Below are 18370 nucleotides of genomic sequence, written 5' to 3' on the forward strand. Positions count from 1 at the left end.
GAGAAAGACTTGGATTCAATTCTACCTTTGACACATACAGTGTGACCATAGACAAGTCTATTGGCAAGTGCATAATGGCTGGCACATAACAGGCATTTAATAAATGGTTATTGACTGATTGATAGACCTAACATCTCAGTATCCTAGACAACTCTCTAAAACTTGAATTTACATGAGGATTGTCAATCTGTACTAGCAGAAGGAGTTTCTGCACTAGGAAGTCCATACGCAATCTAAAACTATAATAATAGAGTTTTACATATATGTGTAGGTATAGTTATATGTAGACATAGATATATTAATATGTACATGTGTTTGTTTGTATATAAGGTGTTCCAAATTCTTAGTACAGTTTTAAGCTATTAAAACTCAAAACTGCACTTAGATTTTTAGGACATTGGATAGATGGATACATATACATATACATATACATACATATATGTATATAATTGGGGAGAAAGAGAAATTGATTTTATATATGTGTATGTGTTTATATATATATATAAAATATGTATGTATGTATGTATGCATGCATACATACACACACATCCATATTATGTATAATGGTTTATAGAGAGCTGGCCTCCAAGTCTAGAAGATCTAAGTTCAAGTCCTTCAGTGAGACTGCAAGTTTGTTATTTAACTTCCCAGGGAACTAGACAACTATCTCTGACTATAAACTTCAGAGAAATTGATCTGTATTGGTAAATACTGTTTTCTCTGCCAATGAAGTTGCAGATACAGTCTTCCCCACCCCCCAAAGAGGCATATAATTGTAAATTATATATGTATATTATACATGTGTTTTATCTATATCTGTGCCTGTTTCTATGTCTACATCAGTCCATGCCTATCAATATTTATATCCATATCTACCTATATATATTTTTGTTGTTCAGTCATATAGTTGTGTCCAACCCTTTGTCATCTCATTTGGGTATTTTGGGGGTTTTTTTTGGTAGTGCTTGTCATTTCCTTCTCCAGTGGATTAACTCAAACAGAGGCTAAGTGACTCACCCAGGGTCACATAGCTAGTAAGTTTCTGAGGCTGGATTTGAACTCAGTTCTTGCTGGACTCAGTATTCTACTCACTGGCCATGTAAGTGGTGTACTTAGTATATATAGGCATAGGTGGAGATATACGTGTGTGTATACATATATATGTATGCATATATGTGCACACATGTATGTGTGTATATATGCACACATGTACATATATATCCACCCATATCTATATCTATACATATATATATATATATTCTGACTTTGATGACTAAATGCAGAGAAAGACCTCAAGAGCAATAGAGAACTTGATAAGTCTACTGATAGTCTGTCCCAGAATGCCTATCAGAAAAAGAAAAGTATCCTCTGTACCTTCCAGATATTTGGGGAAAATGTAGTAGTATAGTATCAATAATACATCTGATATTCTTTAGAAATATATATTCTGTGATATTTTGTTGACTAATGAAATACTTTTGAAACACAGTACCATAAAAACAGCCTAGGCATGGCACTATGCAAAACTTCACATCAACCCTATCCAACACTACTTGGACACTGTACAAAATTCATTCACAAACCATGAAGAATTCTTAACTCAGAACTGTGTTAAGGGAAACCAACAACATTCTTCCCTCCTAGACTGTGAATTTCTTGAGAGTAGGAACTGTTTTTTTTCTTTTAATGTTATTTATATTCTTAGTCCTTAACACTGTGCCTAGTGCATAGTAGGAACTTAGTAAAGACTGTTTGACCAAATTGGATTAATTCAGTAATTGTGTAAGAGGTTTGCTTGTTTTCTTCTCAGGTGATTCTGAAGGCTGTTTATCTTGTCCTAAACCATGACATCAGCTCTCGTATCTGTGATGTGGCACTGAACATCGTCGAGTGCTTGCTCCAGCTTGGTGTGGTCCCCTGTGTAGAAAAGAATAGAAAGAAAAGTGAGAACAAGGAAAATGAGACTTCAGAAAAGAGGCCGAGTGAAGGCACCTTTCAGCTCAAAGGACCTTCTGGAAGCACAACCTGTGGATTTGGGGGTTCCTTAGTTAGTGGAACTGGAGATGGAGGTGGAGAAGAAGGTGGAGGTGGTGATGGAGGAGTTGCTGGAGGTGATGGAGGAGGAGGAGGAGGCGGTGGTGGAGGAGGAGGAGGAGGAGGAGGAGGAGGAGGAGGAGGAGGAGGTGGTGGAGGTGGAGGTGGCCCTTACGAAAAAAATGATAAGAATCAAGAGAAGGTATGGTTGAATTCCCTTGCAAGTCATACTCAGATATAATCTCTCATTTATGTTCACTACTTGTTGGCAAAAAGTCTATCAAAACTAGACCAATAACTACTGACAATTGGCAGGGGGGGGCAGGGCTAAGGATAATTGGATCTGGACATGGTATTTCATCAATTCAGTAATCATTTCTTAAGTGCCTTCTATATGCCAGGCACCATGCTAAGTGCTAGGGATACAGTAAAAAAATGAAAACAGTCCCTGTCCTTCAAGGAACATTCTACTAAAGACATTCCAGGTGTGGAAACTCCCTCTACTGATATATTTTGGGAACTCTTCTGTAATCTATAGTCCTTACAAATTGCCTGGGTCCCTGGCTACTGGCTAATAAATAAATGATCTATGGAGAAAACAGGCCTTTGATTTCTCAAAGATACCTTAGTAAATTATTTAGATGACATTCTAAATTCTACATTTCAAAAGTGTTGCCAACCAGACAGTGTCAGTAACAGAATGCCTTTCTATTGCATTGCATGAGAATGTTGTCATAAATCACATGCTCCTATTTTTCTGGACAATTAAACCCCCCGAGAGCAATTTTTTTCCTTCAGCATATTGTGGACATTTTCTAGTTCAAACAAACCTGAAACAATTTGTCCATTCTTACTGCCTCTTTTCCAATTCATGGCAAACTTTAGGAGCCATTGATAGCCATTTTCTTAAGAAATTCTTTCTAGGCCAAGGAGAAGAACATTCATCCACTGCTCCATTCTCTTATTAAACTCAGTATGTTCCTCTAGCCTTAGGGATAAACACATTGTTAGATGCTATTGAACCTAATTCACATGTCTTGGAGACGCTATTCTTTTTTTTAATCTTTTTTTAGTAGTTTTATTTATTTATTTTTAGATTTTGATATTCTTTTCCACAAAATTTTGAGTTCCAATTTTCTCCCCATCTCTCCCGTCCCCCCACTCCATAACACCTTGCATTCTGATTACCCCTTCCCTCAATGTGTCCTCCCTTCTATCACACCCCACTCTTCCCTTATCCTCATCTTCTCTCTTTTCTTGTAGGGCAAGATAAATTTCTTTTTTTTTCTTCTTAAATTTATTTATTTAACTTTTAACATTCATTTTAACAAAATTTTGGGTTCCAAATTTTCTCCCCATTTGGCCCCTCTCCCCACCCCTAAACACCGAGCATTCTAATTGCCCCTATCACCAATCTGCCCTCTCTTCTATCATCCCTCCCTTCCCTTGTCCCCATCTTCTCGTTTGTCCTGTAGGACCAGATAACTTTCTATACCCCATTACCTGTATTTCTTATTTCCTAGTAGCAAGAACAGTACTCGACAATTGTTCCTAAAACTTTGAGTTCCAACTTCTCTTCATCCCTCCCTCCCCACCCATTCCCTTTAGGAAGGCAAGCAATTCAATATAGGCCATATCTGTGTAGTTTTGCAAATGACTTGCAAGATAAATTTCTATACTCCACTACTTGTATTTCTTATTTCCCAGTTATATGCAATAACATTTCTCAACATTCGTTTCTAATACTTTGAATTCCAACTTCTCTCTGTCCCTCACTCCCTCCCCTCTCCTCCCCACTGAGAAGGCAAGCAATTCAATACAGGCTATATATATATCATTTTGCGAAAGACTTCCATAATAGTCATGTTGTGTAAGACTAACTATATTGCCCTCCGTCCTAGCCTGTCCCCCCCCTTTTTTCTATTCTCTCATTTGACCTTGTCCCTTCCCAAAAGTGTTTACTTCTAGTTACTCACTTCTCCTATTTGCCCTCCCTTCTATCATCCCTCTCACCCCACTTGTCCCCTTCTCCCCTACTTTCCTGTAGTGTAAGATAGATTTTCATACCAAATTTAGTGAGCATGTTATTCCCTCCGTAAGCCATATGTGAAGAGAGTAAGCTTCACTTTTCCCTCTCACCTTCTCCCTTTTCTCCTCCATTGAAAAAGATTTTTCTTGTCTCTTTTATGAGTAATAGCCTGCCCCATTCCATTTCTCCCTTTCTCCTCCCAATATTTTCCTCTCTCACCCCTTAATTTTATTTTATTTTTTTATGGATATCATCTATTCTGATTCAACTCAACCTGTACGTGTGTGTGTGTGTGTGTGTAATCCCTCCACCTACCCAAACACTGAGAAAAGTCTCAAGAGTTACAAATATTTTCTTTCCATATAGGAATGTAAACAGTTCAGCTTTAGAAAGTCCTTTATGATTACTCTTTCCTGTTTACCTTTTCATGCTTCTCTTGATTCTTGTGTTGGAAAGTCAATTTTCTATTCAGCTCTGGTTTTTTCATCATGAATGCTTAAATGTCCTCTATATCATTGAATGACTATTTTTCCCTTGAAATATTATACTCAGTGTTGCTGGGTAGGTGATTCTTGGTTTTAATCCCAATTCCTTTGACTCCTGGAGTATCCTATTCTAAGCCCTTTGATTCCTTCATGTAGAAGCTGCCAGTTCCAGTGTTATCCTGATTATATTTCCACAATACCAATAGTCGAATTGTCTCTTTCTAGCTGCTTGCAGTATTTTCTTCTTGACCTGGGAACTCTGAAATTTGGCCACAATACTCCTAGGAGTTTCTCTTTTGGGGTCTCTTTCAGGAGGTGATCAGTGGATTCTTTCAATATTTATTTTGCATTCTGGTTCTAGAATGTCAAGGCAGTTTTCTTTGATAATTTCATGAAAGATAATGTCTATGCTCTTTTTTTGATCATGGCTTTCAGGTAGTTCCATAATTTTTAAATTGTCTCTCCTGGATCTATTTTCCTGGTCAGTTGTTTTTCCAGTGAGATGTTTCACATTATCTTCTATTATTTCAGTCTTTTGGTTTTGTTTTGTAACTTCTTGGTTTATCTCTTAGTCATTAGCTTTTCTGAAATCCACTCTCATTTTTAAAAACTGTTTTGTTCAGTGAGCTTTTGAACCTCCTTTTTTATTTGGCTAATTCTGCTTTCTAAAGCCTTCTTCTCCTCATTGGCTTTTTGAACCTCTTTTTCCAATTGAGTTAGTCTATTTTTAAAGGTGTTATTTTTCTCAGCATTTTTTTGGTTCTCCTTTAACAAGCTGCTGACTCGCTTCTCAAGCTCTTCTGTGGCCTGGACCCATTTCACATTCATTTTGAAGGTACTGGAGGGAGAAGCCTTGACTTCTTCTGACAATATTGCATTGTTCTTCCTTATCTGAAAGCAAGAAAGTAACCTTCTATGGTCTTATTTTTTTCCCCTTTTTTGGGCATTTTCCCAGCCAGTTACTTGACTTCTGAATCCTTTGTCAAGTGGAGGGTCCTAGTGCTCCTCCTCCCCACAGGACTGTGCTCAGGACTGAGATTCAGATCAGCTGCTCAATTCTGCCAGGGATTTTAAGCTAAGCCACTCAGACAATGGATCCTGGATGCTTCTGCAGCCGTGGTAGCCACCCTCTGCCAGCTGCTGCTGCTGCTGCTGCTGCCACTGCCTCTGCTGCCACCTTGGTCCAGTGCTGGGGGGACCCCACTCCCCTGTCGCCCAGCTGGGAAACTCTCCCACACTGACCTTTGAAGTTTTCTTTGTTGCTTGTGGGTTGAGGAATCTGAGACCTTCCCTGCTGGAAATTCTGCCCCAGAGGTCTGTTCAAGTCCTGTTCCTCCCCGTGTCAAATGGCCAGGGTTGGCCTCTGCTTAGCTCGGCGTCTGGTGGGATACACCTTTCCTGTCGGCCTTCCAGGTTACCTTTGCTGGAAATCTCTTTCACTCTGTCGTTCTGTGGCTTCTGCCGCTCTAGATTTGTTGAGAGTCATTTTTTTTACAGGTATTTTGTGGGCTGTGGGGGAAGCGCTAGAGTATATGCATCTTTCTGCTCTGCCATCTTGGCTTCACCCCCGAGACACTATTCTTAACTCCAATTTGTGCATTAGTTTCCTTTTTCTATTTGGGTTTTAATTTAATAACCAAATGATGTGACTTTCACTTTCTCTGTGCCAATTCTGACTCACAAGTCTCTTCAGGAATAGAAAACAACTATGTAAAGTTCAAACTTTACACCATGTTTACTGCTGACCCATACTATGATCTATAATCTAAAAAAGTAATTCTCTCTCTTTTATCTGACTAGATTTATGACTAAATTTTTCTCCGTTTTCCTTCCATCATCCCATGTTCCTCCTGAGTCAGACTTTAATCTGACTGCTTCCTCTGTTTGCTTCCTGCCAATCAGTGGGTCCCTTGGATTCTCATTTTTTGTTCTTATCTTTTTGTGTATCCCTCCTCCTCAGTATTTCATTTTTTCCTACCCTTGACATCATCTTCTGCCCCTGAGGAGTCCTCAGGTTTATCCCTTCCCCTCCAATTCCCCAAACATCACAGAGGACCCTTCAAAAATGGTCCAGACTTTACTTTGGGCAACAGTGATTTGAACTTCAATACAGGTTGGAATGGATTCCATTTGAAAAGCCCATTGGTGTTATCAGTTAACTTTACAACTAGTAGTTACATAGGATTCAACAAGAAAAGTTCAGGTTGAAGAGATCCAAGTTTATAAATACTTTATAAACAGTTCTGATTACTTATATCTTCTGTGTGCTATATGTCTCTTCTGTATATTCATAATCTTTTAGAAAGCAGAGATGGCTATGCCCTGAGAGGGAGAATCTGGCCCTAGAAATGGTACCATGTTGCTAAACTTATTCAAAAGAGGCTGGAAAGGAAAAGGACAAAACACATGTCACTTGTGGGTCTTTCATGTTTGTCTGGTTCGACTAAGTTTCTAAATATTTCTCTAGACATAATTTGGACATGTTATTTCCTTTTATGATGATGGTGCAGTTTTTTAAAAATCCATGTTAGTAGTTTCCAGAATGGCCATGTGGTCACCTATCTAAAATAAGAGGATCACTTCATATATAATGCATTCCTAAAATAATCAGCTTATGGCTCAAGAAATGTTTGGCTTTTTTAATTTTGGAAGGTTTTTTTTCCCCTCAGCATATTATTTTTATTAGAACTTGAAAGATCATTTAACTGGGCAGGCTGATAACATTAGATAAATCCTCTGGTGATTAAAGAAAAAAAGGGGGAAAGACAGGCTGTCAGATTTTTCCCTATGTTTGCTATTAACTTGCTTAAGGATTTAGGAAAAGCCATGTAACCAACTTTTCACTAGTCCCCTTCCTCTATCTTTATGTAAACAGAATTTTCTGTCCACTTCTATGGACGTGACCCTGACTCCAAATTGCATGTGGAGAAAAGAAATGAGAATTTGTTTAACATTTAGAAAACGCTTCAAAATTTACATATGAAATCAATCAAATCAACAAGCATTTATTAAATGCTTACTATATGCTTGGCACTGTGCCAAATGCTAGGGATAGAAAGACAAAAATGTAATCTTCATTGGCTTCAAGTAGTTTATGTTTTGTCAAAAAAAATCAATCAATAAATAACACATATATATCACTTTTCAAAATGGCACCAGGGCCCTCACCCAAAGCTAGTGACATCTGTTAGCATGAATAGAAGCAAATGTTGCCCTCATTTGTTGCCTTATTATTGTGTCTCTACAGATCATGGCCTTTAAAATGGTTTAGGAGTTGGTATGTTTTTATAATTTATTATTAAAAGAAACACACGTGAGAGGAATATGTTCCATCCTCTCTTTAATACATTACTAAGCATACTCCTGAGTATAAAAGGGAGATGAAAACACTTAACATTCTATTTTCCCTTCCTACTAAGTTTGCATCCCAATGGAGAACTAAGTCCATGGGCTGTCAGTAATTTTTATGTAGTGACTATCTTCAAAGTTTCACAAAATGCACATTCAAAAGCAGAATGAGATGTAGAGCCTTAAATTCAGTTTAGTTCTCTCCTTGGGGCTCAGGAAAATGGTACCAAGGTGCCTGCATACATGTGACCCCAAACATAGAAGTGCTTAGCCAAATGGACAGGGGTGGGAGTGAGCTACTTGTGATGTAAACTTCTGCCTGCAAAGGGTCTTCCTAAATAAAGCTGCTTTGAAAGTAGCATAACATGTTGCTCCTGATGCATAGTTGGGCAGCTAGGTGGTTCAGTGGAGTGCCAAGCCTGGAGTCAGGAAGACTCATCTTCTTGAATCAAATCTGGCCTCAGATACTTACTAGCCATGTGACCCTGGGCAAAAATAATACTAATATTTCAGGGTTGCTTGGTTAGAATAATGAGTTTTATGATCACATATAAAAGAACCAAAATAGTTTAAATTTTGGTAAAGAACTCTTAAATTTTCACTTATTTAAGTTCATTTATCTCTTTTGGGGCAAATATGAATAAACTGAGTATTTTTTGTGCTCTGTTATGGGAAAGAATGGTATCTCCTACCTATAGGATATTGACTTGCCAATTTGTTCCAACTTCTCTCCCTTCCTCCCTCCATGCTATCCTTCCCCTCCATTTATTCTATTCTCTTTTTTGACCTTGTCTCTCCTCAAAAGTATTTACCTCTGATTATGTCCTCCTCCCATTTGCCCTCCCTTCTATCATCCACCCATCCCCCACTTATCCCTTTCTCCCCTACTTTCCAGTAGTGTAAGATAGATTTTCATAGCAAATTGAATATGCATGTTATTCCCTCCTTAAGCCAAATGTGATGAGAGTAAGCTTCACTTTTTCCCTCTCACCTCTGCTCTCTTCCCTTTCATTGAAAAACTTTTTCTTGCTTCTTTTATGTGAGAGATAATTTGTCCCATTCCACTTTTCCCTTTCTTTTCCCAATATATTCCTCTCTTATCCATTAATGATTTTTAGATATCATCCTTTCCTATTCAACTTACCCTATGCCTTCTGTCTATATGGATATCCCTCCAACTACCCTAGTACTGAGAAAAGTCTCAAGAGTTATAAATAATATCTTTTCATGTAGGAATGTAAACAGTTCAGCTTTAGGAAGTCCTTTATGATTTCTCTTTCCTGTTTACCTTTTCATGCTTCTCTTGATCTTGTGTTTGAAAACCAAATTTTCTATTCAGCTCTGGTCTTTTCATCAAGAATGCTTAAAAGTCCTCTATTTCACTGAATGACTATTTTTTCCCCTGATGTATTATATTCAGTTTTGCTTGGTAGGTGATTCTTGGTTTTAATCCTAGTTCCTTTGACTTCTGTAATATCATATTCCAAGCCCTGTGATCCCTTAATGTAGAAGCTGCTAGATCTTTTGTTATCCTGGTTGTATTTCCACAATACTCGAATTGTTTCTTTCTGGCAGATGGCAATATTTTCTCCTTAACTTGGGAACTTTGGAATTTGGCTACAATATTCCTAGGAGTTTTCCTTTTGAGATCTCTTTCAGGAGGCAATTGGTGGATTCTCTCAATATTTATTTTACCCTCTGGTTCTAGAATGTCAGGGCAGTTTTCCTTAATAATTTCTTGAAAGATGATGTCTAGACTCTTTTTTTGATCATGGCTTTCAGGTAGTCCCATAATTTTTAAATTGTCTCTCCTGCATCTATTTTCCAGGTTGGTTGTTTTTTCCAATGAGATATTTCACATTGTCTGCTGTTTTTTCATTCTTTTGGTTTTGTTTTATAATTTCTTGATTTTTCATAAAGTCATTAGCTTCCATCTGCTCCATTCTAATATTTAAGGAAATATTTTCTTCATTGACCTTTTGAGCCTCCTTTTCCATCTGGCCAATTCTGCTTTTTAGGGCATTCTTCTCTTTATTGGCTTTTTTGATCTCTTTTGTCATTTGGGTTAGTCTATTTTGTACAGTGTTATTTTCTTCAGCATTTTTTGGGTCTCCTTTAGCAAGCAGTTGACTTGTTTTTCATAATTTTCTTGCATCCCTCTCATTTCTCTTCCCAATTTTTCCTCTACTTCTCTTACTTGATTTTCAAAATCCTTTTTGAGCTCTTCCATGGTCTGAGAATAATTCATATTCTTGGAGGCTTTGAATGGAGGAGCTTTGACTTTGTTGTCTTCTGTTTGCACATTTTGGTCTTTCTTATCACCAAAGTAAGATTCTATATTCTGATTCTTTTTTCGGTTTTTGCTCATATCCCCAGCCATTTACTTGACTTTTGAGCTCTTTGTCAAGGTAGATCTTTACTTCCAGCGGGGGTGGGGGCATGTACTGTTAGTTGCTCCATTCCCCCCACCGTCAATCTGTAGGCCTAGAGCTCCAGAAACAGTCACTGTTTCTGCCCCTGCTGCTGCTATGGCTGCTGAGAGTTCTTCCTCCCCCTTGGCCCCTCTGCTGCCCTGGGGCTGGACCACTCCATTTTCCCACACTGGTCCCACAGGCTTTTTCCACTGACCTTCCAATTTGCCCTTGGCATTTTGGGGTCCTGAAGTCTGGAAACTGTGACCATTGTGAGAGATTCAGTCACCCCAAGGCCTGCTTAGGGTCTGTCTGTGCTACCATGTCCCACACTGGACTGTGCCCTCCCCCCTGCATGGTACAATAGACACTTCCCAGCGACATTCCAGGCTGTCTTGGGCTGGAGATTTGCTTCACTCAGTCATTCTGTGGGTTCTACAGCTCCGGAATTTGTTTAGAGTCACTTTTTTTTACAGGTATTTGACTAAGTTTGGGAGTAGTGCTCTAGAAAGTGGGTACTGTTACTCTGCCATCTTGGTTCTACCCCTGTTTTGTTTTGTTTTAAAAAAAAAAAAAACAAAACAGCATATATACCCGCTAACTTTGGAAAAAGCAGATATCATGGATCTCAACAGTTGACTAGCATTCCTTAGGTTGTGAGTGTTTGCTTGTAACATGCACACACACACATACAGTGGGGTTCAGATACATTAGTCAATTCAAGGCAAATGCAGAATTGGTCCAAGGACATGCATGGAAGTGTAAACCATTGTCATTTTTTTTTCCTCTCTCATGGATACCAGGATGAAAGCACACCCGTAAGCACCCATAGGCTTGCTCTAACCATGCTCATCAAAATTGTAAAATCTTTGGGTTGTGCCTATGGCTGTGGAGAAGGACATCGAGGGCTCTCTGGCGATCGTCTGAGACACCAGGTATTCCGAGAGAATGTAAGAGAATTAAAGTAGATTCCGTCTCCCTTCCCCTTCCCCCTGCAGCTTTGAAATGAATCCCATGACAATGATGAACCATAGTTTCCTATTAAGTTGAATGCTTTGAAGCAATAATATCCAGTGTCCTGAAAAATAAATGATTTTAGTTATCTCAGGGCATTACAAAACCCAAACCTAGGAAAGTTTAATTGAGAAAATGCTTTTGCCACTTGGCCTAGTATAGTCTGGCTGGCTCCAAACTGGTGAAAAGATTTATAATTGGAATGTGTGAACAGTGGCTTGAAATAAACGTTATAAGACTGGATAAATTTAACCAATTTCAAGTGTCACAAGCCAAATGTTTTTTTTTAATCACCTGGCTGGGTATCGTAGTCATACATTTTAATTTGATTGGGCAGAGAGGGGGTAAGGATTAAATATTAAGTGTTTGTTTTATTGAAAATATTGTATTAGTATTGATAGGAAATGCCAGTTAGTGGGAAAAGTGGACAAACAGTACCAGTAGGCAATGTTAGATCCCATAGTTCTGTTCTAGAACTGAACTGAATCTTTACTTCAAGATATCAGAGTTGGATTTGAGACCTATATGAAACTTCAAACTCTACAGTTTGGATGTGGTGGGCATTATCCTAGAAAAAAAATGTTAACATATCCTAACTCATTTGCATCTTAATCCTCTAGATCAGAGGTTCCCAAAATTTCTAGTATGAGTACTCATTTTTAACATCAAAAAGCTTCTGGGACCCTTACATAGTAGTCGCTGGACAATTCATGTTGTCCATTGACTGGGAAAGTACATGGTGGCAGCTAGCTACTCTGAATTCAGTAATTCTTTTAAATTAACTTTTATCTTATTAATCACAACAGTATCCATGTACATTTGTAAAATAACATTTATAGCTGAAAGATGTTGTCTGCTCTACAAAATGATGCTGCTTGGTGCATTTTTGGATTTGCAAGTGTTACAGCAACTCCAAAGTCAGATTGGGAACCCCTGCTCTAGGTCCTTTTTTTTTGAACTTTCACTTTCAGATGAAAATAAACTCTGAAAAACAAAGCAAGTGTGTGCTGCAACAGCTCTCACCTGTTGTTTTAAGTTGAAACATGATTACTTGCTTTCTTTCTCATGACCTTTGATTTAAAAATAGGGGAAATAGATCAACCTAAAACCAGATCACTCCACAGATCTGGTTAGAGTTTCAGGATCTTGCCAAACCCAGTGCCAGCGCAATTTTGTTAATATTAGATTTTATCATGAGACATTCATCCAACATTATCAACATGCTGCTTCTTTGATTAATTTAAGGCAAAGCCTGTTTCTTTCTCTTGTTATATTGTAAAAATAACTTTTTTGTTTATTTGTACTCATTTTAAAATTTTCAGCTTTACAGCAGAGTGTCAGTTCTAAGTTCTGGACACTTTAACTGGTCTTAGATTCTGATGCATATTTATTAGCAGTAATTTTAATTATCAAGTAATTATCTAATAAGTATAATATAATTAATTACAATTGATTAGTAATAATAATGGTAAACTTGAAGATCCATACTTTACATCTTTGCAGATTCATTTTTTTAATCTTTATTTTGCTTTGCAATTTCAGTGACTATGCTTTGGGCTTAAGAAACCATCTCACTATGTAAAGGGCCAGTTACATAAGAAAGAATCTTGGAGTTAAAGGAGAAATGTTAATTAGTGATTGTGCTAGTTGGAGTTGGGTTAAAAACTCTTTGGCCACAAACCATTCAGCCTAAGTTTCTAAATTCTAGGGAGTATACAATTGTATCAACACAAAAAAGAGGGATTATTATCACTGCTGACACCATCAAGATCTTTTGATGGAGAATGAGGCCATGTTAGAGTGGTAGTTTGGTATGATAGATAGAAGGCTGACCTTGGAGTCAGGAACGCCTGAATTCAAGTCCTACCTCTAGGATATATTGTTGTCCCAGGCAATTCTGTAAGACTATAAAAAAGTTACTGCCAAATTGTCCATCTATATCAATGGTGGAAGTTTGTGTACCAGGAGATCCCCATACTGGTAAAATTGTAGGTCCTAATATGGGGATGGGGAGAGAAAAAGGTCATAGAAATTCACAGGAGCAGAGAAAGTATTTAATAGAGTGTTAATAACTCAGTCTGCAAATGCCCCATGCATTAAATTGTGGCTTACTTCTATACTAATAATAGCAAATAAATTTGCATATACATTTTAAGTAAATATAGTAATAATGAGCTGGCTAGTTAGACAAATAGATTTTCCCAGAATTAAGCCTAATTTGATTTTTTTTAAAATGAGTCTTTTTGAAACTTGGCATTTCCAAGTTTTTCGATTTGAGGACTTCTCTAATGTTTTAGACTTCAGAAGCTAAAAATCTTTTCACGTTTCCCATCAGCCCTGTCTACTTCTAGCAGATGTGTTTAAATGAAACTGAAAACTAATGAGTTATTAAATATTGAAAAAGCTATTCAATAAGAAAAGAATATAGCAGTTTCTAAAATAACCTAATCACTATTGCCCTAAGTGACTCGATGTTCTAAGCCTTCAAAATTTCTTAAAACTCTCTTTTAAAAGGAACAAAGTACCTAGTTTAAAGACTTTTTTTTTTTAGGCATTACCATAATCTCTCTAAAATTGTTTAGATGTTCTAATGACCTTTGAATGATTGGATTTGACGTTGTTCTTTATCATATATTTAATATTTAAATTTATTTATTTAATTATAACATTCTTTTCTTTTAAAATTTTGAGTTCCAAATTTTCTCCCTTCATTTCACACCTTCCTCACCCACTGAGAAGGCAAGCAATATGATATCAATTATACATATAAAGTAATATAAAACATATTTCCATATTTACCAAAAAAGCAAGAAAAAGAAAGTGAGAAAATTATACTTCAATTTGCTCTCAGAGTTCACCTCTGGAAGTGGATAGCATTTTTTTCATCATCAGTGCCCTGGAATTGTCTTGGATCATTGTATTAATCAGAGTTTCCAGTTTTTTTCATAATTGGTCACCATTTACTGTGCACAATGATCTTCTCACTTCACTTTCCATCAGGTCATATCATTTTTACCATGTTTTTCTGAAACCATGCCCACCTAGTCATTTCTTCTAACACAGTTGTACTCCATCACAGTCATGTGCCACAATTTGTTCAGTCATTCCCCAAATGAAGAACATCCCCTCAATTTCCAATTCTTTGCCACTACAAAAAACTGCTATAAATATTTTTGTACATATAGTTCCTTTTCCTTTTTCATTGGATTCTTAAGGGTACAGGCTTAGTAGTGGTATTGTTAAGTCCTTAAAGAGTGTGCACAATTTTATAGCCCTTTGGTCATAGTTCCAAATTGTTCTCCAGAATTCTTGGACTGGTTCACTACTCCATTAGCAGTACATTAGTGTACCTATTTTCCCCTCATTTCCTTTAGCATTTGTCATTTCTGATAGATGTGAGGTGGTACTTCAGAATTGTTTTAATTTGCATTTCTCTAATTAATAGTGATATAGAATATTTTTTCATATGACTATAAGATAGTTTTGATTTCTTCTGAAAACTGCCTGTTTATATTTTTTGACCATTTATCAATTGGGGAATTGTTCTTATTTTTATAAATTTACTTGTTCTATATCAGTATATATTTGAGAAAGAAGGTCTTTATCAGAAAAACTTGCTATAAAAATTTTTGATGTTCTTTATCTCTGATACCTTTTAGCATGATGGGGTTTCCTTGTTTATCTCTTTTAATTATGTCTGGCTTTGCTTTTATTTTGTCTCAGATTGTGATTACTACTCTTGATTTTTTTTCTTCAGCAGAAGCATATTAGATTCTACTCGAGTCCTTTATTTTAAATCTGTGTGTGTCTTTTTGCTTCAAGTGTGTATCTTGTAAACAGCATATTGTTGGACTCTGGTTTCTAATTCACTCTGCTATCTTCTTCTTTTTTATGGGTCAGCTCATCCCATTCACATTCACAGTTATGATAATAACTGTATTTCCCTCCATCACATTTTCTTTCATTTCTTCCTCTCTCTCTCTCTCTCTCTCTCTCTCTCTCTCTCTCTCTCTCTCTCTCTCTCTCTCTCTCTCTCTCTCTCTCTTCTCTCTCTCTCTCTCTCTCTCTCTCTCTCTCTCTCTTTCTCTCTCTCTTTGTCTCTCTCCCTCTTTCTCTTTCTCTCATCTATCCATACTCAAAAGTCTATTTTGCTTTTAACCACTGCATCCCTTAATCCACCCTCCCTTTTATCATTCCTCACCTTTGTCTTATCCTTTTCCTCTCCTATTTTCCTGTTAAACAAGTTACATTTTTATACACAACTGTGATTTAAGGCTACAGTAAGAAACTTCCTACTAATTCTAAATGTTAGTCTTTTCCAGGCAATTTAAAAGATGCCCAGGTTTCAGTATCCAAGAGGTTGGTTTTTAGCATTCACACTCACTGGAGTCTTTAATATGTCCCATTACTCTGGATCTGCCTTTTATAATTGGAAATCTTTGTGTTGGTCTCTAACTTTCTAGGGCCCAGGGTTGCTACAGCAGCATCCCTCTTCAAGTCTTCTCTTTTCTGTTGGTTCTCTATGTTGTTTTCTCTATACTCCTGCTGGACTTATAATTATCAGTTTCCATTTGCCTGTAATAAAATTTGTAGCTTACTGGTCTTACATTTATTCCCTCAGAACCAGGATCATTGCATTTCCTAAGATGTTAACTAAGCAAATAGATAGACTAATATGCTAATGGAGAGGGTTAAAGGCTCTCCTGTCACTCCCAAATAATATATGTACATTGAATCTTAGGAATTAGGGCTAATAAGAACCTTAGAGATTCTCTAGTACAGCCCTGTCATTTTGATGGTCATTTTCTGGAGATATATTCATATTTTTCATTAATTTCTCTGCTAACTCAGAGCATGAATGCTTCAGTAATAATTAACTCCTTGGGAGCAGGGGTTATGCCAAATCTACATTTAAGATCATCAAAAGGGACCTTCAGAGTCTTCTAGTCTAAATAACTCATATTGCAGTTGAGGAAACAGACCCAGAGTAGTAAAATGACTAACCCAAGATGACACAAGTAATAAAGGGTAGATTCAGGATTTGAACTTGGGTCTTCTAACCCTCAGATCCAGCATTCTGTCTACCATACCATCCTTAGCACTCACTAGAGGGCCTGAAACATAGGAATTGTTTAAATGGTTATTGGGATTGAACAGAATAGATAGACAGCCCTGGCCAAAACAATGAATTTGTAGCAGGCTTCCAGGTGACTCAGGGTGGGCAGAAGGGAAGGATCAAGGTCTCTTAAGCAGATGCTCTTGACTTTTTCACGTTTCTTACTTCATTGCAGGCCCAGAACTGCCTCACTAAGCTTTACAAGCTAGATAAAATGCAATTCCGACAAACCATGAGGGACTATGTGAACAAGGATTCCCTCAATAACGTAGTGGATTTCTTGCATGCTTTGCTAGGATTCTGTATGGAACCCGTCACTGACAGTAAGTATGGCTGCCATCATAAGCACTAGGAGAGACCATGATGAGGTAGGCCATGTAGTATTTGGGGGTCTCCCTAGGATCCTTTAGGTAATTTATTTAGAAATATATAATTATGTATTTCCAGTACTAGTGAAGTGGGGAAAAGAAGAGTACTATCTTTCAGGATATATTCTGGGAAACATGCTATAGACACATTTCCTCTGCAAAATACATCTAGATGAATGGTTTGTAAACTATAACAGGTAAACTCTCTGTGATCTGGCAGGTCTTTATTCTTTTGGATCTTTATTCTTGGTCCTAACCTGCTATTCAGCCTCTCAGGTGGTTGTTCTCTCTTCTACCTTCCTTATCTTTCTGGTGCAAGTGAACTGAGTCAGAAATAAAAGAGGAAATATAGACAGATGCACATACACGTATATAGCTACATAATATGTGTAATACATATATATATACATACACATATATATATTTATATATACACGTACACATATATCTAAATGCCATAAACAAAATGGAATTGAGACTTCAACTTGAAGATTGCCTTTAATTATTTCTGCGTTGCAATATTGGCCAGAATAAATCAATTATACTAAATAAAAAAACTAAATACTAATTATATCATAGTATATTAGTAACAATAATTAGTCATAGCAAATAATATGCAGTAAATAATTACTAATAATAGTAAATAGCATAATAAATTATACTAAATCAATTATGCTAAAATTACGTAGGTATAGCACTCTAAACTGTTTCATAGGTCCTTGGCCATAGGTAAAGTCCTGTAGAGGATGTCAGATCAAATCCCACCTCACTTACTACCCGTGTGACCTTGAGCACATAAAGCCTCAGTTTTCTCATCTGTTAAATGAAAGTCTGGGACTAGATGGCCCTTAAGGTCCTGTTTAGTTCTAAATATTTGATTCTTCTATGACTATTCAAATAGGCACTTACTATATACAAACTTCATCTGGAATGGACCAAATATTCTAAATATATTTTTAATACAGATACAGCTTTACACTCATATCCACGTCTGTTTTTCATGCTGTTTTTATAGTTTACATAAAACAGTACTTGTAATAGGATCTATTCAAAGTACTGAACAGAAACTATTTGATGTCCATAGACACAAGCTTTCTTTCCATGTCCCTGGTTACAGTATTTCCCTTACCACTAGCGTACCTCTTTTCATTCTAACTCTCAATGGTAGAAGAAAGACTTTGTTAAATGTGTTTAAACCATAGATGTCACACCAAATAGAAAAGCAATCATCCATTTACCAAGTATGTAGCAATGGGAAAATTATTGATAGCAAAATGATGTGCATTTATACTATTGCAGGAAGATAAAATGGCATATGCTACAAAATAATTTGTATTCAACAGTGTACTGGATATAGATATGATAATAATCCTGAGGTCCATAGTGCACAATTAGCAAGCAGGTTGCTAACATGGAAAAGGAAGCAGTAAGTATTCCTTTTAGGAAGGAATTATGGATTAACTAAAGGTTAATTCAAAAGTCAATTGTAAATGATTAGTTGATCTGATTTTGGACCCCAATTTGATTAAAGCTAGGGTCTCACCTTTTGGTCATTCCCTATTCTT

The 18370-nt window shown here is 36.9% G+C and overlaps 1 protein-coding gene across 1 annotated transcript in view; it reads left to right on the forward strand.

Annotated features, from left to right (window-relative positions):
• UNC80 (unc-80 homolog, NALCN channel complex subunit) overlaps positions 1-18370 on the forward strand; it is a 232237-nt gene that overhangs the window by 55421 nt on the left and 158446 nt on the right. The window contains exons 13-15 of the mRNA XM_072617462.1: positions 1811-2236; positions 11111-11257; positions 16613-16760. Of these exons, the coding sequence (XP_072473563.1) occupies positions 1811-2236; positions 11111-11257; positions 16613-16760 (721 nt within the window). The remainder of the gene's footprint in view (positions 1-1810; positions 2237-11110; positions 11258-16612; positions 16761-18370) is intronic.

This window comes from Notamacropus eugenii, chromosome 6, assembly GCF_028372415.1.
Source record: "Notamacropus eugenii isolate mMacEug1 chromosome 6, mMacEug1.pri_v2, whole genome shotgun sequence".
In the NCBI taxonomy this organism is placed as follows: domain Eukaryota; kingdom Metazoa; phylum Chordata; class Mammalia; order Diprotodontia; family Macropodidae; genus Notamacropus; species Notamacropus eugenii.